This window comes from Microcebus murinus, chromosome 11 (assembly GCF_040939455.1).
Source record: "Microcebus murinus isolate Inina chromosome 11, M.murinus_Inina_mat1.0, whole genome shotgun sequence".
In the NCBI taxonomy this organism is placed as follows: Eukaryota; Metazoa; Chordata; class Mammalia; order Primates; family Cheirogaleidae; genus Microcebus; species Microcebus murinus.
This window is the reverse complement of record NC_134114.1, coordinates 18,618,482-18,640,974: the sequence shown is the minus strand read 5'-3', so window position 1 is coordinate 18,640,974 and position 22,493 is coordinate 18,618,482. Positions and strand designations below refer to the sequence as shown.

At 32.6% G+C, this 22,493-nt stretch overlaps 1 protein-coding gene across 1 annotated transcript in view; it reads left to right on the top strand.

Annotated features, from left to right (window-relative positions):
* CDH10 (cadherin 10) overlaps positions 1-22,493 on the top strand; it is a 158,489-nt gene that overhangs the window by 93,461 nt on the left and 42,535 nt on the right. The window contains exons 3-5 of the mRNA XM_012765179.3: positions 16,073-16,367; positions 17,904-18,023; positions 18,458-18,625. Coding sequence (XP_012620633.1) covers positions 16,073-16,367; positions 17,904-18,023; positions 18,458-18,625 — 583 coding nt within the window. The remainder of the gene's footprint in view (positions 1-16,072; positions 16,368-17,903; positions 18,024-18,457; positions 18,626-22,493) is intronic.

Sequence of the window (22,493 nt, the reverse complement as noted above, 5' to 3'; positions counted from 1 at the left end):
AGGCGAAATATAAAATTATTATCACAATTTCTCAAAGGGTTTAAAAACAATTAAATTTAATTCCTGCTTGAGAAAACTGGTATGCATCATTAGTTGTGTCTTCAATCCATTCCATTCATCTTATTTTGTTTAGTGACTACACCAGTTTTTAAGTAATTGTTAGATTCAGCAAGGGGGGTTTTATCGGAACATCATTAGTTGCTGCAGAAGCTGAAGTAGTTATTTGTTCTCATATTAGACAGAGATATTTATTGGTAACCTCAGGCTTTTTTTTTTTAACTAACTGGAAATAAGCACTGTGAATTCATCTCATTTTCTTTCCCCTTGACTAATGACTAAAGGATGCAAGCAAACAACTTAGCTGAAAAATGAAATTAAGCTATGGAATTTTAATGGTGTTATCTTTATTTTTATATTAAGGGAACTGGGAGTCACAAATGAGTTGAGCATGAAATTATATGGAAATATATTGAATCCTTTTTTTTTTTTAGCCAGCGATTGGTTCTGTTTTACAAAAAACCAAAATGGTTATAAATTGAAAATAACATAATTGAAAATAACAATTATTCTTTAAATTAAGGGTATTAAAACAGGGGGGGAAATCACACCTTTCTTAGTTGGCTATAAAAGTCAATTATAAGTAATGCAAACAAAGCAGAAAATTTCAGCTTAAAAATTGTCTAGAAGGTATCAGTGATAAATAGAAACCATCTAAGGTATAGTAAGCAAATGCAAATTAAAAAGGAATGGATTTTAATAATCTTATATTTATCTTTGTTTACCTTTGTAGAATATAATACTAATAACAAACAGCCATCCCCCACTACCCTAGTTTTCTAGAGTTGTTCACAAAAATGTATTTTTACATACATTTCCACTTATTTGAAATGATTTTAAGCTAAATGGATAAATTTTAATCTGAAAATTAAAATTAATTTTAAGATTAATTAAAATAAATTTAAATTATATGTAATAATTATCACAATGCTATGAAGAATAAATTATGCTCAATTAATTTCTTCTATTACCAAATGACAGGCATAAGAAACAGATGGGCTGAATTTTAATAAAGTTACATTATTTTATTGAATTAATGCTTTAATTTTATTACTTAAAATTTTGTAGTTGTTAAACTTTTAAAAATTATCCAATTAGCATTTAATGGTTAATTTAATCAAAATTTATAATTTATCAGTAGTAGAAGGACCTTTAAGATGGCCCTTATTAACAAGTCCCAAAAACAATAAATGTAGGCATGGATGTGGAGACATAGGAACATTCCTACATTGCTGGTGGGACTGCAAACTAGTTCAGCCTCTGTGAAAAGCAATATGAAGATACCTTAAAGCGATACAAGTCGATCTACCATTTGATCCAGCAATCCCATTACTGGGCATCTACCCAAAGGAACAAAAATCACTCTATGAAAAAGACACATGCACTCGAAAGTTTATAGCAGCACAATTCACAACTGCAAAGATGTGGAAACAACCCATCAATACATGAGTAGATTAATAAAATGTGGTATATGTATACCATGGAGTACTTACTATTCAGCTATAAGAACAACGGTTATATAGCACCTCTTGTATTTTTCCTGGCTAGCGCTAGAACCCATTCTATTAAGTGAAGTATCCCAAGAATGGAAAAACCAGCACCACATGTACTCACCAGCAAATTGGTGTTAACTGACCAACACCTAAGTAGATATATAGGAATAACATTTATCAGGTGTTGGGCAGGTTGGGGAGAGGGGATGGGCATATATATATATAATGAGTGTAATGTGCACTAAATGGGTGATGGACATGCTTGAGGCTCTGACTTGAGTGGAGCGGGGGAGGCAAGGGCAATATACATAACCTTAATATCTGCACCCCCACAATATGCTGGGGGGAAAAAGATTCTTTTAGTAAAGATGGAGCTTAAACTATAACTTTGATTTTAATTAAATCTTACAAAGAAGGTGTGGTGAGCTACTTATATAAAATAACTGTATTTTATAAGTGTTAAATATCCTTAAAATTTGGAGGTTCTTCAGCAAAATGTAAAAATTTACACAACTTTCACAGTTACATTTCATTTAATACTATAAATCAAACCATAATTATTTTTAAAACAGAGACTACAATTCAATCTGATTCAGCACAATTGCACTATATTTTTAACTTGCAGGTTTCCTTCTACATGGTATAGACTATTTACTCTTAATTATATCCTTTCCCACCTAATGAAAAAAACAAAAACAAAATGATAAGTGTGGATTAGATGCAAAAGGAACAATTTGATGATACATCAAATAAACAAACAATTATGAAGAACTTATTGGAAGCTAAAGAGGATTGGATCTCCATGATAGCTTCACCAACTACCAGAGCAGAAGTATATACTGATGAGTGTAGTATAGAAGAAAGCTGAAATGGAAGTGGGCATTATTTTCACCTTTAATTTGAACCCATTTTTTATTTATTTTTTTCCTTCCTGTTCAACAATCTGTTGTGCTGATTGGCTTCTCATTCCTACCTCCCCAACTCCCACCTCTGCTAATAGTATAAGTAAAACATCCAATAAGATATCTCCCCAGTGGTAATTATGGCTCCCAAATTGGCTGTTACTACTTAGTTTCAAGCGTGGTATTTGGGCAGGATAGCGGAGTGGCAGCTCATCATCCTCATGTTTCAGTTCTTCAAAGACCAACAGACATATGCTAACCTTGCTGGAAGACAATTTTTTTATAAATTTCTCATATTTCTTCATTTCTTGGTATTGACAGCCAATTCACTTAGGTTCATTTCACAATGATACAAATATAAAATAGTTCACTCTGAAGTGATATTTGAGGATAGAAGACTTCTTCTTCCCCATTCCCCACGAAGATTGGCTCACATTGCAGATAAATACAGGTAATGCTATTGCTGCAAGTTCCCTTGGAGGTTTCCCAGGCTAAGAGTCTCCCACCTGTGACACAGAACCACTATCTGACAGGTGGGTCTGTGATGGCTGCATCATCCCAGCGGGACTTCTGGGCAGTGGGAGCTGATACAAATATAAAACTTATGCTGCCTACTTTGTTGACAGAGTAATCAACTGCCTAAACCTATCTGGGCTCCTTATGTCTTTAGTGGCCAAATCTATGGAATGTGACAAACCAACCTAATGGAAGTGTGGCAAACCCACCTAACAGCTGCTACCATGCTACTGCTTGGGCACTGCTTGACGATTTGGATAGCTTGTAGTCCTTGTGTTAATTTAGTGTTCAGGCTTGTAATGGAATAGAAAAGTCATAGAAGCCTCTAATGGACCTTTTATAAAATTGCAAAAGAATAATGATATAATGTCACTGCTACTTAAGGAAATCCAGCAGCACATACACATACAATATAACCTCATTTAAGAAACTTGCTTTCTGGAGGACCAAGAAATAAGTCAGAGAAGAGTAAAGAATTTTAGAATAATTAAATCATATCTTCCAAGAGAGTTGAAAACATTCTTATAAAAAGAATCATTTGAAGCAAACAAGAAGTCTATTTCAAATAATAATTAAAGAAAAATTTAAAGGGAGTTCTGGACCAACAGGGATGAATTGAGGTTTAGTAAATCTCTAACAGAAAATATAACAAGAGCGAAATAGAAAAAGAAGAGATTAAAGACCTGAAAATACAAAGATAATCAAATATTAATTTACATACTATTTTTTTCCAGGACTGAGGAAAAAGACTAATGGTCAAACTTAAAGCACTTGATGATATGTTACCATATAAAAGAAAGAGCTTAATTTCTAGAATTATTATCATGAGATTTTAAAACCACAAGGACAGATCTTCACTCTTAAGTATTATCAGAAAAAAAATCTTTTTTATCATAATTAAATGGAAATCAAATTTTGACTAGACTAGTCAACAGCAATATTTGGCACTAGATGAAAATGGTACAATTTCTAAAATCTCCTGAAAAAATTAGAAAATAAGGTTATGTATCTAGTTAAATTATCAGCCAAGACATTTGAGGAAAGCCATTACTAAAACACAGAGAAAACAAAACAAATATGAAAAAAAGCAATTTGAAGGAGTTGGAGAATACGCAGAGAAAAGATAAAGTCAAAGAAAGCACCAATTTTCACAGGTATGCAGGATATCTTGCAATATTAGTTAATATATATTATACTCATAAAGTAAGAATACATGACACTTCTGGGTAGCTCTTGCTTTGTAACAGCACAAAATTTAATGATTTGGCACAATAATAATTTTGCCTGTCATGATTCCTGTGGTTCAGGATATTGGAAAGGATTTGGCTGGGGGTTTCTTGCTTAGAGTTATTCATGAAGTCTCGGTCAAATGGTACATGAGGAGCTGGAGTACCTGAGGGTTGGCTGGATCACCATCTCTCTTGTTCTCTCACTCTTGCTTTCATTTTCACTCTCTGTCTTTATGTGGTCCCTTGGTTTTTTTTTTTTTTTTTTTTTTTGAGACAGAGTCTCGCTTTCTTGCCTAGGCTAGTGTGAGTGCCGTGGCGTCAGCCTAGCTCACAGCAACCTCAAACTCCTGGGCTCAAGCAATCCTACTGCCTCAGCCTCCCGAGTTGCTGGGACTACAGGCACGAGCCACCATGCCCGGCTAATTTTTTTTTTTTATATATATATATTAGTTGGCCAATTGATTTCTTTCTATTTTTATAGTAGAGATGGGGTCTCGCTCAGGCTGGTTTTGAACTCCTGACCTTGAGCAATCTGCCCGCCTCGGCCTCCCAGAGTGCTAGGATTACAAGCGTGAGCCACCGCGCCCGGCCGGTCCCTTGGTTTTACCATGTGGTTGCTATGTGGCCTCATGTGGGTTCCTCACAGCCTGGGGGCAGCTGTACAATTGCACTGCTTACATGGCAACTCAGGGCATACTGCAAGTGTTCCAGCTCACAAGACAAAAGCTTCTTCACCTTGTCTCCCTCAGCTCCCAAAATAATGTAGCATCACCTTAGCTATCTACATTCTGTCCATTACAAGAGATTCAAGGGGAGAGGAATTGGATTCCATCTCCTGACGGGGATTCAATGGAAGGTGTATTGGATTATTCCTATTGATTAAGGAATGACAAGTTATTGAAAGAGGATATGGGGTAGGAGATGTTGTGGTCACCTGTGGAAAGCATTATCTACTACATAGATTAGAAAAATGTATTCACATAAAAGAAAAAACATCTTTGTAAAAATGATATGATATTGACAATAAAAATTTCCACAGACGGCTTGGTAACGTTAGGAACACATGACCTAGGATGTAAGGCAAGAAGACAAAGAGATGGAAAAATTAGAGCTAAGGGACAGTGAAATTAAAGGTAAAAACCATGAGGACCAATATCTGAATAAATCATAATTCTAAAAAGACTGAACAAGAAAAACGGAGGAGAGAAGACATCAATGAAAAATTTATAGAATGTCACAGAACAGAATGGCATGAATTGCAGACTGAAAGGGCCTGGCCAGCATCCTGTAATTTTGATAGGAATGTACACGCTCCAAGTAACAATGCCATATATTTTCAGAAATCTGAACAAACAAAAAATTCTACAAGCTTCCAGAAAGAAAGAGATTCATGGATCTTATCCAAAGATCAGAGATCAGGATGCATAGAGGTTTCTTAACAATACTAGAATGAAGTTAATTAAGTAGTGGGTTCCATATTCTCAAGACAAATACCATCCACCTTTGACTTATTTGGCCAAGAAAATAGTACATGTACATCCAGTATCTTGATGTCACATTAAAATCAAAAAATAAGCTGAGAAAAAAAGAGGAAAACATATGGAAATTGGAAAGGTAAACAATGCTTGTGAAGAACTATTACAAGATGACAGCGGTAACAAAATTTGCATCATAAATTGTTTCTTTTGGAGGATATCAGAAGGCTCTGGGAGATTTGTCTTCAGGAAGATGAAACTCATTTATCATCATCAGCTTGAGAGGAAATTTAGGCAGTCATAGAAGAATTTGTGACTGATTTTTTTAAAAAATAAAAAAGAGTAGAGAAAAATAAGAATTTAGACAGTTAGTAGCTGTAAGGATAGAAAGAAATATAGCAGTGTACAAAGATGAGTTGAAAATGAAAATTAATCATTGTGGGGATGGAGGAATAAAACTAAAATCAACTCGGTGCATGTAAGAGTCAATGTGTTATTACTTATATTTGCAAAGAAACCTGTATTCACAAATAAAGTTTGAAATCAATGAATGGACAATAATACGTCAATCAAACACTAACAAAAAAGAATGATTTGATAATATGATATGATAATAGACAAAAACCCTAGATATATATAGTGAGGCATTTCTACCACATTGTTGGAAAAATAAGAAAATTGCAAAAAGATTGTTTAATGAAAAACATGTCATATTGATTATAATTGATGATATTGATGTTGATATGCATACATAATGAATTTTCTTCCAATTATTAGAATACATAAGTTGTGTATATGAGAAACGACTATGCTAATAAAAAGTACATAAAAGATTCCACTCACAATAGCATAAAGTCTCTAGAGAGCTAAAAAAGAGTCTCACAAATTCAGATGATAAAAGTCAGTTGTGTATAAAAAAAAGTTAAATTATGGAGGCATGAGATGTCATGAAAAAAAGGAGAAATATATAGTATTTGAGAATACGAAGTGCTCATGTTTAAGATGATATTCTTCTCAATTTAATATGTAAATTTATTGTAATCCCAAATTTTTGCAGTAATTTTGTTTTTGTTTATTATTTTGCTTTGTTTTTTTTAATAGAACATTGCACTCTGATCTAAAAATCCATGTAGCAAATACCAAGAACCCCAAGACAATTTTTCTAAAAGTTGGAAAAGGAATAATGTTTATTTGAACAGATAATAATTGTTGTAAAGCTTCAGAAAGTAAGAGTACTATTAGCTCAATGATGTGTTGACAAATGGAACAAGAATAAAGGCTCTAAAACAGACCTGTTTCCTATGGCAGAATTGGAATTAAAAATCAATGACTTAATGAGTATCTGTTATAAAACCTTATAAGAAAAAAATAGATATGTTGCTCACATCACACGCTTGCACATGCGACCACACTTTTACCATTTAGATGGTAAAAGTGAGCTAAATGTCAAAAGGAAAGACTTAAAAATATTAAAAGTGAAGAGACTATATGAGACCACATATATTACATTTGCTTAGGAAAATATTTATTGAATAAGATACAAAGAAGGGTAACCATAAAAGCAATGATTGATAAATCTGACTATATTAAAATTAAACATCTTTCTTTTACAAATGTAAATATGATTAATTTTTTTTAAATCCAAGACTTGAATAAGGCATTTCTAATGATATAATCACCAAATGTTAAATCAGAATATATAAAGAATCTCTTACAAATTAAGAAGACTATGACAGAGCAAGAGGAACAAAGGGAAAAAAAGATATAAAGAAGAATACTGAATAGCCTATATAAATTAAGTGAGGGAATAAGTCTCACTTGAAGGAATAGCAAATGCAAAAGTAGAAATAAACTTATGCCAGTGTGGGTTTAAGTGGTTAAAGTAGAGTGGAAAGAGATGAGGTAAAAGTGACAGGCATGGGCTACATCATGACAGGAGTAGTAAATTAGCCTAAGGCGTTTAGATTTTTGTTCTAAATGTGATGGGAGCCAAGGGTGGGTTTTGAGCCGAGTAGTGACATGCAGCGTTTTGTATTAAATATTTCAACATGATTCCTCTGGCTGATGGGTAGAAAGTAGCTATAGAAGGACGGAAATAGAAGCAGATGGACTAGATGGGAGTGGAGGTAATGGACTAGGAAGATTTGTGAGATTCCTGTTGGAATGATAATAGAGAAGGAGGCTGTGAAAAACAATTGGAAGTATAACTTGAAGTCAAAAAATATTTGCTTACTGACTAAATGGGTAGAGTTGGAAGAAAAACCAGTGACTCCTAGGTTTTTATTTTGAGCAATTGGCTTGGTAATAGTGCTGCTTAGTAAAATGGGGAGAGCTGATTTGTGGGAAGGGTAGAAGTGATAAATTCTGTTTAGGATAAATACTCTTACCCAAATTGTAAAAATATGAAAGAAAAGATCCACATCGACTTCAGGACGGTGCTATGTGTAAGAATGTAAGGAGAGAAATGAAAGGACAGAGAAGGCTTTAACTGTGAATTAGAATTTTTTTTAATTTTATTTCTTAAAATAAAAAGATCTGATATAAATTTGGAAATATGTTGACACTTCTGGCATCCTGGCACTTGTTCTCTGTTTTATTATTCTATGTGTTTTCTTTATATTCCATTATGCTGGCATCAATTTTCTTGAAGGATTATAGCTAGACTTACAAGCCTGGAGTTGATGGTGGATGAAGTTGGTAGGGTCAGATGGGAGGTAGAAAGATATATTTCAGGAGGATTTAGTTTTGCTAAATCTAATTCAAGAAATATTTACTTAAATAAACTCTGTTAGTGAATACTTATCCCTAGCCCTCACCTTCTTTGAAAACTTCCTGCCACAATGACTTTCTTGGAGAAAAGGAAGAAAGATTCTCAGCTGTTTGTGTACCTCATAGAAAAGAAGTGATCTTTCTCCACTAATTCTTCTGTGATTTCTTTTTACCTTATTAATAAAAATGAGTCTCTTCCTTTTAAATATTTTTCATGTAAAAACTTTTTAAACGTCTATATACATATGGCCCTGTATTGTAAACCCAAGATGCTTAAGAAGACTTCTCCAAGTAGATGGGGAAAAGTAAGGTATAAAAATATAAAATGTCATTTTTAGGCAACAAGGTGATATTTTTCATAATTCAATGATTTTCAAAAATATAAGAAGATGCCAGGCTTTTAAAAGAATATTTTAGAACATTTTTCCAATAACTGTCTATACAAAGGATAAGTTAATACATTAGCAAAAATACATTTATTGTGTGTTTTTCAAAACACTTAAGGTTTTGTAAGGTTCCTTAAGTCTTGTACTTAAACTGTTGGACTTTGAATTATATATATATTTTAAATTGCTGGTCTTGAAAGCACATAATGCCTGTGAAAGTATGTCTACAAAAAAAATTAAGTCAATGTCTACAATGTACTCTTGGTAGTTTTCTAGTACTGGTAAATAATTATACCCTAGTTGAGAAATTTCAGGATTTGAGTTAGCAGGATTTCTAATAGGATATGCCTTCTATTAATAGAATTTTAAGACACAGTCTACTAAGAGGTCTAACCAGTAGTATGGTCTCAAGTAATTCATAATAATTTCACAAAAAGACCCTACAGTTCTAGGATCATCCGAGATTGAACTCTCCAGTGAAGGTGGCCCTGAGCACGAGGCCAACTTTGAATAGGATGCAGTCTTGGAAGACCAAGTGGGAAGAGGAATTCCTAGTTATTATATTTAATCCAGACCCCCCTGAAGTTTTTCCTCTAGAAGGAGATCTCTGAGGAACCCCATCAAATGTGAAAAACAAACCACTTAGCCACTTAATTTTTTGTCAGGCACTAACCTATGTAGACATGAGTGTCCATCCATCATTTAAATCCTTTATACTTTCCTCTGGTCCCAGAAATAAATTGTTAAGAAAAATACTTATGAATCTAAATCATATACATGGGGTTTTTTTTTAACTATTGTATTTGTTTTTACAATCCATTTCATTAATAAGTATTTTTCCTCCCCATTTCCTTTATTGAAGAAAGAATTGTTTCTTTGGGATTCATAAAATTGTGTATATTTTTATATCATTAATATTAAAACAGTGCCCTGGAGGGAGCCAACTACACTCAAACTACACTGGAGAAATATTTTGCTAATCTTACTCTGTAAACTTCCCATGCTCTAATTTTCAAGGTTTGCCACCTTTCTCCCTTCCCCCCCCCCACACAACAAAATAAGTAACTACTTATTTATTTCTGAGCAGATGGTGTTTGCCAGATTTAACATATTTTCAGCTGCTTTTTGATGCTGGGTCATCTTAACTGGTATTTTTTATTGGATGCAAATTTAAAGTTATTTGATTCAATTCTTTAGTTTCCATTGGAAATTATGTTTCTCACTGGAGCAAATAGAGCATTATGCTAATGTTGATGCCATCAGAATAGCATAATGTATTTGCCAGATTCTAGATTTTTTTTCAACAAATAAAAATACCTTCTCCATTTGAAAGTAAAATCAGACATAAAATTGTCATTGTACATTGGAAGAATCAATTCAACATCTTTTGACAATTTAGGTTAATGTATTATAAAGTAGAAATTGTTAAGCCCAGGTAGTGAATGTTATTGTCTTTGTGATTCATTCATCAAAATTTACTTTTCAAGAAACTAGTCTAACCATTACAAATATAATTCTAATATCATTCTACAAATATAATTCTGATTTTTTTTGGTTTTTCTAGTTTTTGGGAGGGAACCAAATACCAATTGTCAGTGTCTAAAATGGTTATCAATATTACAAAAGAGAAATAATATGCCAATATAAGCAATATAAGTTTCTATTGATAGATATGCTTTTTCTTTTTTTAAAATTGGTGTTTAATTTTTTTTCTAGCCAAAGATGAAAATATAAGGTAAAGCTTTTCATCTGTTATCCTTTTAGTAATAAATTACCTAAACTCCCTGTACTTTTTTTTTTTTTTTGAGACAGAGTCTCGCTTTGTTGCCCAGGCTAGAGTGAGTGCCATGGCGTCAGCCTAGCTCATAGCAACCTCAAACTCCTGGCTCAAGCAATCCTCCTGCCTCAGCCTCCCGAGTAGCTGGGACTACAGGCATTCGCCACCATGCCCGGCTAATTTTTTGTATATATATTAGTTGGCCAATTAATTTCTTTCTATTTTATAGTAGAGACGGGGTCTCGCTCTTGCTCAGGCTGGTTTCGAACTCCTGACCTCGAGCAATCCGCCCGCCTCGGCCTCCCAGAGAGCTAGGATTACAGGCGTGAGCCACCGCGCCCGGCCCCTGTACTTTTTAAATAGAAATTTGATTGTCTTTTATAATATTTACTCCAACATGAATTAATATTGCTGTGGTTTGAATGTTTGTGCCTCTCTCCTCAAATTCATATGTTGAAACCTTACCTTAAGGTGTTGGAAGGTGGAGCCTTTAAAAGGTGATTAGGTATAATGGTGCAGCCTCCATGAATGGGATTGGTGATCTTACAAAAGATGCCTGAGAGACCCCTTGTCCCTTTCTCCATGTGAGGACACAGCTAGAAGGTATCATCTATGAACCAGAAAGGAGCCCTCACTAGATACTGAATTTTCTGGCACCTTTATCTTGTATTAATATTTCCCAGCCTCCAAAAAATTATTTTTGCTGTATATAAGCCACCCAGTCTATGGTACAGTCATGTATCACTTAACAATAGGGATACATTATGAGAAATGTGTTGTAGGCAATTTTGCAATTGTGCAAACATCTCAGAGGATACTCATACAGTAAGTAAGATGGCATAGCCTATTACACACACAGGCTCCTGGGTTATAAACCTGTACTGCATGCTACCACACTTAATGCTGTAGGCAATTGTAACACAATGGTAAGTATCTATATATCTAAACATAGAAAAGGCACAGTAAAAAATATAGTATTATAATCTTTATGAGACCCTTGTTGGTATGTGTGGTCTGTCACTGACTGCAATGTCATTATGCAGTGCATGACTGAAGTTTGTTATTGCAGCCTGAGCAGACTAAAACAAGGTTCTACAAACACAGTCCCTATCCTGAAGTATAATCTTTATTCAATTTCTCAGTGATAAACAATTGGTTGGATCTCCTTTTCCTCCTCTTAAAAAATGTTTTAAACTAGACAGGCCACAAGACCCCTTTTAACTTACAATCTTCATTTTATACAAATATCTTAAAATGAGTGTTTTTACAAGAGATGTTATAAAATTATCAGAAACCTACTACATTTCAAATTACAACCATTAATTAAATAATTTGTGTTTAAAATATTTCTTTAAATTCAATGGATTGTTTAAGATATTAAAATTACTCAATATAAGCAAATACAATGATGAGTTATAAGTAAGCATATCTGAGGAAAAAAGATAAATAATAGGAAAATGACTTTTAAATGTGCAGTGCGGTACCAGTTGTTCTATTTTCATTAGTTGTCATGTATCTTGCCATGTCCTTTATCTGCTTGTGAATTTACAAGGAACACAGCAGGCTGTGAATTTTTAATAGGCTTTTCTCAAGGAAAGAAAAGGTCAGTATTAACATAAAATTCTTCTTAAAAATTTGTGACACAAATGTTTCACACCGGAGAACAGGTGTTACTGAGGAAACTAAAGCCACAATAATCTAATATTTTTGTCTATGTTTAAAGAAAACTTAATGTCTCACAAAATAGCACAAGACAAATCAATATAAAAGTTATTTCTTCCAAGGTAGTTGCTGTGAGTTTTTTGGCACATGACCCATTTATGCTAACTTCTCGACATAAACAATGATTTTGTTCGATCAAATGTTTATTAAATTTATATATTGATACACAGTATCCAAATAAAAATGGGAAGAATAACGAGAAAGCTACAGTTATGAGACTTAACCCTTGTCTGATTATTACTTAGTAAATGAGTTGGAAAAGCGAAATAAAATTGTATCTCACATACACAAACAACAAGGAAGGAGATATTACCAAGGCAACTGCAGAGAAAGTATACAAAGTAAGAGATAATTAAAATATTAAGGAGAAACTAAAAGAGAAAACAGGAAGTTTAGACAGGAGAGTGAAATTTAAGAACTTTGTCCATTGGTCTGTTTCTGTAACTGTTAGGAAATCAATAGCATCAACACACCTGTTGATACTTAGTTCTTGTTATATAATCCACCAGTATAATCTATGGGAGGAAGCAATTCCCTGACTCTCAGAAGATCTGGAAATTCATCTCTCTGCCTCTCTTATTATAGTAAATAGCTGCTGTAATTGATTAATTGTCCATTAATCAAATATGTTTTTAAAGAAAATCTTTCATTAGATTTAGGTTAATGTCTGATCCCCAAATATGGGCCTTTTTATCCTTTATTCTAATGTTCTTGTTTAGTTATTTTCCTTTGTAAGAAAGGAAAGGACTTTTTAAAATGTAAATTATCATTAACGCAAGCTCCAGTGGTACAAGAAAAACTTATTATAAGTCTGGCTTCTTAGGATCAAATCCTATAAATTCGCAGGTGTAATTTGCTTCTCTTAATTATATTCCCATTGGAAAGATAGAAATCCTTTCATTTTCTGATTCTCAAAACCACAGTCTACTTGCAACCCTCATTTCTTTGATTCCCTACTACCATGTTCAATTTTCTAATCCGACAGCAACTCCCGCAGTATGTGGTCCAATTATAAGATTTAATTTTCACTCTCTGTAGTATAAGTGAATGTAAAAATCCTGCCGTGATTTATATTCTAAAACTGAGCTTTATAAAAATTAAAATCTTACCATCTGAGCAGGATCTTTTTGCATGTTAACTGATTAGGAGAATGGGTATTAATGATCTCCATCTTGGCTTGTATCCTTCTTAACCCCAAATCTATGTTCTATTAATGTATTCATCCAGTGTTCTTTCTAAGATATAAAGTAAATTTTGTAAAATGTAAAAATTTCCTAGGTTCAAACTCCTACTAATTCTTTGGTAGTTTGCGTGTCATATGAAATTCTCACTCATTCCTGGTGGCTAGTTTATGGGCTGTCCTGTGAATTTTCATTATAAATAATGTTTGACTCTTCCATAAAGTGAAAATAGAGTTGTTGAATTGCTTGTAGATGTGTACCTGGCTCATATGAGAATAAACAAATATTTATCAATTAAAATTATTTAATACATAGACAATAAGCATCATAACTGTCTACTGTGAACCACAGTATCTGATCAAATGATTGATAGTATCAGTAAATTTTTCTTCCATTATTTTGATCCTTAGAACAAGAAATACGCACTGCTCACATATGTCATTTGGATAATTGCCACTGTGTTGCACATGTATATAATTGAAAAGTGTCCCAGCAACTATATGCATTTTCAGTTACTAAAAAGCATCAATCTTATGGCTTTTTGAGAGTAGTTCCCTATACAACACAGTCACATATTATTTCTTAGGATCTTTTAGTTAAAAGGAGATATTTCCTAAGTTTCTCAGCTTTATTGTTTATGAATAGCTAAAAATGTAGTAAAAAATATTTGTTTTACGACTTCTTTATCCTTTTCACCAAAGTACATATCAAATTGGGGGTTTTCTTTATCCATTATATCTACAATAATAAGTGGTTTATCCAGAAATCAGAAAAATGGAGTTTCATACAGAGTTGATGGCTAAATGCTAATTACTACAAAACATGAACCAAACAGTAGACTGCTTTTGTAGACCCAACAATAACTAGTAATACAAAATATTAGATATATATGGAAAGTATTTATTTACTTTAAATACTTTACATGTTCATATGAAAATATTTTCACAGTAAATTTCACTGACTTAAGTTCTCATAAAGAAAACGAACAAAATTTTTACTTTAAAATAGGAAGCAGTTTAATATTGCTACATTTAATTACATGAAAGTGTATGTTGATGTAAGTAGTCTGAAGAACAAGAATCATATCTATTTAGATAAATGTCTAACATAAAATTTCTACATTTTATGTGACTATTAAAAGATAAAACATGTCCATTATGATGCCTATTATAACTAATGCTTTGTAAAGATTAAGAACATCTACAGTTTTTTTGTTTCTTATAAAATAAATAACAAAATTTAAAAATTTAAAAGTATAATCTCTTACTGCAAATGATAAAACTGTGATCCTAACGTATAAAAATATGTTAGTGATTGGTGGTACAACTAAAGAAAAACTTATAATTCTTGTGTTTTTCAAAGACACACTGTGTTCTTCCTGTGTCCAAGGTTTTTCCTTTAGAGTAAGAATTTCATATAGGACGGGGGAAATATTCATCTGAAATCTTCATGTCCATTCCAGAACATCTTCAGGGTAGCCAAGACTAATTATTCTCTGTCCAAATATCCCTGAGCTTCCTTGTATGTCCTAGGAGAGTCTTTTCCCAGGTTATTCACCCAAAGGGTATAGAAACTTTCTGGTACATGCACCCCTAAGCCTGAGGGCTAGCTTTATAGACATATGTTGAAAAACAATATATATGAAATTTGCCCATGACACCTGGGCTCTTGGGCTAGCTAGCATTTGCACTGTGAATGTACGTGCATTGGACTGAGATGTCCTCGCAATAGCATGCAAAGCTTTTTGATGTGATGAATTGATTCTGGAAGTTCCAGTGTTGTGTCATAGGCACAGGCAAGAGGGCAAGAAACAGGCACTGCATTGCCTTGTTCCTGCACAGAACTTGTCCTTTGAGGTTTTTAAGAAGATAGATTTGACAAGGTAGGAGGCTGAAACAAATTTTATTTTAGAGCTTATTAATTTGATTTATAACTTTAAAATATATAGACATGTATTATGTGGACATCTATCTGTACCTTTGTTCTGAGTCTCACAAGTATTTGTGAGATAGTTATTGTCTATTGTATGAACCAAAAAATGAGGTATGGTTCCTAAAGTAGGAGCTATGTCTCAAACAGCTTTGCATGTCCTACAGTTCTCAACATATCACTAATTCTTCAATGGAAATACAATAGCTATTAATAAGTTTATAGGAGATGAATTTCCTGTATAGTATGAGAGTAAAATAATCTTTTATTCACAAAAAGATATGAAAGAGCAGTGTTTATACTAATCTATCAAAACTGATGTCTTATATCTTTATCAGGATTTACTTGCCCGTAAAAAATGGTGTAAATTACCAAGCAAAGCAAAGAGAGGAGCTTGGTTTATTTTTGCAACTTTTTTTCCATTTAGAATAAAAATCATACTGATATATACAATGCTATTCCTATTGTTTAAAGTATATAAATGAGTGTGATCAAACTTATTCAACTGTCATTTCAAGAACTGAGATAACTGACCCAATTGCTCAGTGATCAGATTTGAAGGACGTTCTTTGAATTCTTTCAGCATTATGTACCTTTAGACATTATCATGAATATACTCATTTTTATTTTCCGTAGCTTCATTCAGACCAAGATAAAGGAGATGGATCACTCAAATATATTTTATCTGGAGATGGAGCTGGTACCCTTTTTATTATTGATGAAAAAACAGGTGATATTCATGCCACAAGAAGAATTGATAGAGAGGAAAAGGCCTTTTATACTCTACGTGCACAAGCTATTAATAGAAGAACTCTGAGGCCAGTAGAACCAGAGTCTGAGTTTGTGATCAAAATCCATGATATCAATGACAATGAACCAACGTTCCCAGAAGAAATTTATACAGCTAGTGTTCCCGAAATGTCTGTTGTAGGTAAGTTCATTTATAACATTTATGATGGTATTCTATTAAAAAAGTATTTTTTAAAAATCAAGAAATCCTTATAATAATATGATCAATTAATTGAAACATTTGATTTTTATCAAAAGTATATAGTTATTTTTTTTCTTTTAGGAAACAATGAGTCAGGGAAAAAAAGATCAATGCATTTTACTCTATGGATTTGTATATTTTTATAATACATATATGTAGATACTTTCCTCAAAACTCAAGAAAATATCATTGAACTTCAGTAGAAAACTATAAAGATGTAATTTTTTGTCACATAGATTAGGATAAAAGTTGTGTAAAATCTTCACCATAAACATATTGTAAGTATGTTTAGAATCCCATCAATGTAATATAGTCTTTATATTCATACTCTAATCATAACTTACCTGAAGACTTTATCTGGATTATCTACATATTTCAAATTATGGAATTGATTAGATTATATAATTATTTCTTAACTATCAAGAAAAATCCTTTTATTATATTGTATATAAAACTCAGCTGACATAAATCTCATATTCAAAAAAACCAGTTGAATCCCCACATTCAATACCATACTAATACAGAATTGCAAAGTTAAATTGTAGAACTTGTAAGACAGAAGGAATGAAAAAAGTAAAACTATAGCATTCAAGAAAATATAATTCCCATTTTTAGTGTATATAAATGGAAGATGTATTTGTAGGCAAAGAAAGTTAGACCGCTTTAATATTTTTTTTTGTTAAATATAGAATGACAGGCAATTAAAACCATCAGGAAGCACTGATAACATTTAGAGAGACATATTTTTGAATTTAGTAGAATAATGGACACTTCTCAAATGTGTGCGAAGTTGTTTAAACTGATTAAACAATTTGGATACTTTTTAAACTTGTAACAGTTATAATAACAAATTTTTAAATCTGCATTTCTCAAAAGCATTGTTCTGGGATTGTTATTTAATATTTACATTGTTAACTCCCAAGAACTTTTGGCAGTCATCTTACTATAATATAAAGCCCTTTTAAATATCTTGAACTTTATTAAATAGATTTTACTGGTTCATGGAACTTGGGAACATCTTGGATTGTTTCTAAAATTAAAATTTAATCTATTCATAAAATTGTATTCTAGAGCAGATGTTAATTATTTTTAGAGTTAATTAGTGGAGAGGAGGAAAGAAGAATATACTTACTCCTTTGTGATTAGATATGTCCTTTACACGAAACAAATCTATTATGTGAAAATGAGTTTAAATATCAAACCTGAGCACTTGCAACGTGACTGCATTTATTATATTCCGAAAGAATGTAGCATTATTAAATACATATCATGTGGTTGCACTCGGAGTTTACCTGTATTAACACTATGTGTGTGTGTGTGTGTGTGTGTGTGTGTGTGTGTATTTATCCAAATTATATATCAAAGTTTAAGAGGTCATTATTACAGTCCAAAATCATTCAAGTCTTCAATGAAAACCAGTGCTTTTGCTCCTCCTTCTGGTACTGTGCAGAACTAAGCTGAATTTGGATACTTCAGGTACTTCTGTGGTGCAAGTCACAGCTACAGATGCCGATGACCCTTCATATGGGAACAGCGCCAGAGTCATTTACAGCATACTTCAAGGGCAGCCCTATTTCTCTGTGGAGCCTGAAACAGGTCAGGAATAATGAATTGCTGTTTGTTAATTTAATCATCTCTATGACCTTTATCAGTAGAAAGAGGATGGGAGAACAAGAGCAAAACCTTAACATGAATACTCACAGATGAATGATGATGCAACACTTACTGGTAAAGATTTAAAAACTCAAAGTTAAATGATTGATTGAGCTAATGGAAACATGGCTGTTTTGGTATTTTTACATATGGGTCTACATCACATGTGTTAGGTATTGCTAGGAATTAGAAAAACAACACAAATTATAAAAGATTTACACATAATTATTTTTATAATTTCTAGACAATAAAAATTAATAACAAAGACATATTTTGTCTTTCAAAAAGTCATTAGTTTATGAATACTATTTGTGGGCTTAGTCAAATAATAACTGAAAACTCAATGAGGATAACAAAAGCTTTTGTCTTTTCTCAAGGTATCATCAGAACTGCTTTACCAAACATGAACAGAGAAAACAGAGAACAGTACCAAGTGGTCATCCAGGCGAAAGACATGGGTGGCCAGATGGGAGGCTTATCGGGGACCACCACAGTGAACATCACGCTGACAGATGTCAATGACAATCCACCTCGCTTTCCCCAGAGTAAGTGCCTTTTCATGATCATTTTGCAGGGCAAAAAATTTAGAGAAAAAATAGAAAAAGAAGAAAAGCATTTATCAATCATTTGAGTTGAAAACACATTGAAAATGTGCTACAAAAATGAAGAAAGGGTATTATATGCTCATGAATCAGAGTTATTAAAAGATAAAATTCAATATTTCAGGCATATTTTATTCAGATACATGAAGACCTATGATCCCAAAATCTCTCTATAATGAGAACTTTGCATCTCTGATTGTAATTTAAGACTTAATTTCTTTCAGTTAACAAAAACAAATAATGTTTTATTGGAAAACAAACTAAATCATAGTTTTACAATAAATGTTTGTTTTACTTAGAATTTAATAAAGATGACTCTAACTTGAGGATAAAATGTTCAATAAAAATCTAAATTGATATATTATAAGGAATCTTCCAGAAAGGAGAGTATAGGAAAAACTTTAGAAACTAATCAGACTTGCATTTAATTTCACTGTATGAGGAATGGCAACCATACTCAAACACTTTGTATTCCTGATCTATGTATAGACCTATTTTGAATTCACCTGTCAAATTCTTAAAATAGGTTATGAGTAGGTTAAGAACCGTTAGCTTCTAACCATACAATGCATGCATTTACTCTCCTTTCTTGTACAAATTCAGTAGACTACATGTCTACTTGTGGACAGGATGATATCAGGCCTTAACAGACACTCGCAGTTTCCTGGTATTCTGAAAGATCCTGTACTTTAAGATAGAATTTAGTGTCATTAGAAATGTGATACAAAAAGCAGATTCTAGTATGGTCTATGACCTTAATTTTTAGCATTTGCTGAATATTAACCTCTAAATTAATCCTCTGATTTTAGTTTGTTTATTTTATTACTTTGGTTAAATACCTTTGTGATAAAGTATTAAAATTTAAAAGGTGGTAGCTTTTTTCTGATGTTCATATCTTTATACTAAAGACCATTGCTGAGAAGGAATTATGGCTATGAAATCCCTGTTTTGACTCTTTAAAGGCATTTTACCTCTTTCTTTTGCTATTTTTATTTATCTTTGATCATTACTAGTATATGATTTGAATTAAATTGTTTCAAATAATGTATGTGAAAATATTATAAATTCAGGTAGAATTTCTTGAGCAGTCTAATCATATGCCCATGTATTTGTGGTGGTTGTTCTGTTAGATATTTAAAGTACATGGCCATCAGGTCTGCTGGTATAGCTTCAGGCCCCAGAACACATAGGGAAGGACATTGCTTATGTTCTTTGCAAATAATCGTGTTTCAGCAAGGCAAAGAAACCCCATAATAATCCTTTATAGTTCTTTCAAACATGTTTAAAGTCATGTGCACAATTTAAATTTAAATTTTACATTTTATATGTATTTTTGACCACCTCTTTGCATGAGCATTTTATCAAGAAATTGACAGTGCAAATCTAAGAGAGTAAACCATAACTAATGGATTGCATAATTCACAATGAGCAAAGCTATTCCTGAAAAAAAATGTATTTTATCAGTTATAAATGCCCATTACGAGGAATACTATATTTTAAATTCTCAGGAACATATTTACATGTGTATCTAATATACAGTCCATTTACAAATGGCACATTAAACAAGCAAATTAATATATTCTAATGAAATAAGAAAACATTTTAAAGTAAATAATATCCAATGAAAATTCATCTTCATTATTTACTTTTTTATTTATTTTGACTTCTTTATTCATTCAACAAATATTTTCCTTTCTTTTATTTACTGGGAATTTATGATTGTCATCTGTTAGACACATTACATGAATCTGGACATAATATAGTGGTAGTAATAATAATAGTGATAATCAAAAGAAGCAGCATAACTTTAATTTTCTGAGTGGAATTTTTACTGGACACGGTACTAGGTTATTTGTTGACCTATCTTATTTAATCATAACAGCTCAGTCAGCTGGGTATTATAATCTCCATTCTATTAACGCAAATGAAAAAGCAAAGATTAAACATGTTAAGGCCAAATTGTTACTAATGGCAGAGGTGGGTTGAAATCCATGTCCAACTTCAAATGCATAGTGCGATACATGTAGAGAAATTTTAAATCATGCTGTATCTCATCTCATTCTTTTTAAAATTATAGAAGGAAACATAATTTATGGATTTTTATTTTCTAAATTATCTTCTTTTGTTCTGAATATTTGCAACCTTATCTGACTATTGTGAACACTTAATCATGGCAATTAGAATGTTACTTGATTAACTAAATCAACTAATATCCAGAAAACTAGTCTTTCCTATCTAATACCACTTAATTAAAAGCCAAGGGTCAGATAGAATTCTACAGTTTATGAAAACTTTCATATATGTAATATATCACTGAAACCTCACGCCGGCCCCTATAAACCATTATTATTAATATTACACCCAGTGTACAGGAGAAGAAAAAGAGGCTCAGGGTGGAAATGATGAAGAAGGCAAACCAACACTGTCCGATAGAATATGATGCCAACCAAAACTGTATGCCATATGTGCAATATTAAATTTTCTATCAACCATATTTAAATGCTAAAATAAGGAGGAGACATTTATTTCAAATATATATTTTTCTTTAACCCAATATTACCCTTTAAATATGCCATCCATATAAAATTTAGTTGAATATTTTATATTCTTTTTTCCCCTGTAAGTGCTATACTTATATCAAGTATTTTCTGTTTACATCAAATCTCAGTTCAAACTAGCTACATTTCTAGTCCCTAGCCACATAAGAGTGCTTACCTAGTGGCTGCCATATTGAACAGCTCAGCAGGTGACCCTGGAGTTGTCTTACATGAGTCCCAATGATCTTCACATGAGAGCTTTTCTGTTTTGGTCAAACTGACTGCTCTGTTTTTCAGGGTCACCAGTGACACTGGATAGCAATGTATACTTCATAGAATGATGTAAGACTAGTTTAAAGCCTATGAAGAATTGATTCAGTGGCTGGCACTAATATACTAAGTATATCATGTGTTCAAAAATGTTGATTTGTGCCAGTGCTGCTCTATAATAATTATTATCATTCAATATTATAAAAGTAGGGTCAGAACGTAATTTCATTCAGTTAGGCTGATCCAAATTTAATATTTCCCAATATGCTACATCAAAATCTCAGTTATTTGGAGGGGCCAGGGAACGAAATGAAAACTCAAATGCCCTGCCTTATTCTTTCATTTATCTTATTGTGTGTAATTTAACAATAGTTCTCAACCAGGCACAAGCTTGCCCTCCAGAGGACATTTGGCAATGTCTTGAGAAATTTTTGCTCTGTCAATTGTTAAGTACTACTGGTATCTAGTATGTGGAAGCTAGCGATACTTCTAAACATCCTGGCAATTCAAATGACAAAGAATCATCTGGATCAATATGCCAATAGAGTTTAGCTGAGAAATTTTGATATATGAGGAACAATTGCTATATGATTTCAGTGAAATCATAAATTCAGTTCATTTTTTTAAAAATATTTATTGAGATCAGTCTTGTACCAAATGCTATTTTAGAAACTAGCTATAAGTATATGATGTTTGTCAAAAAAGCCCTAGTTTGTGTCCTTATCACCTTTCATGAAAGCAAGGAAGGAAGATGATATACATGTAAACTTACATTGTATACTCACAAGGTATTGGTTTAATCCTGGATGAAAAGAGTAACATGTGAGCAATTACAGGGCAGGAAGGGTTTGTGCTTGAGGGAAGGGGAAGACTAACGGAAGGTCTCATTCAAATAGTGAAATTTCATCAGAACACTGTGATATGGAATAGACTTAGCCATCCAAAGAGGAAAAAAAAATCCTCCAGGCAGAAAGAACAGCATGTGAAAATCCCTGAGATTGAAA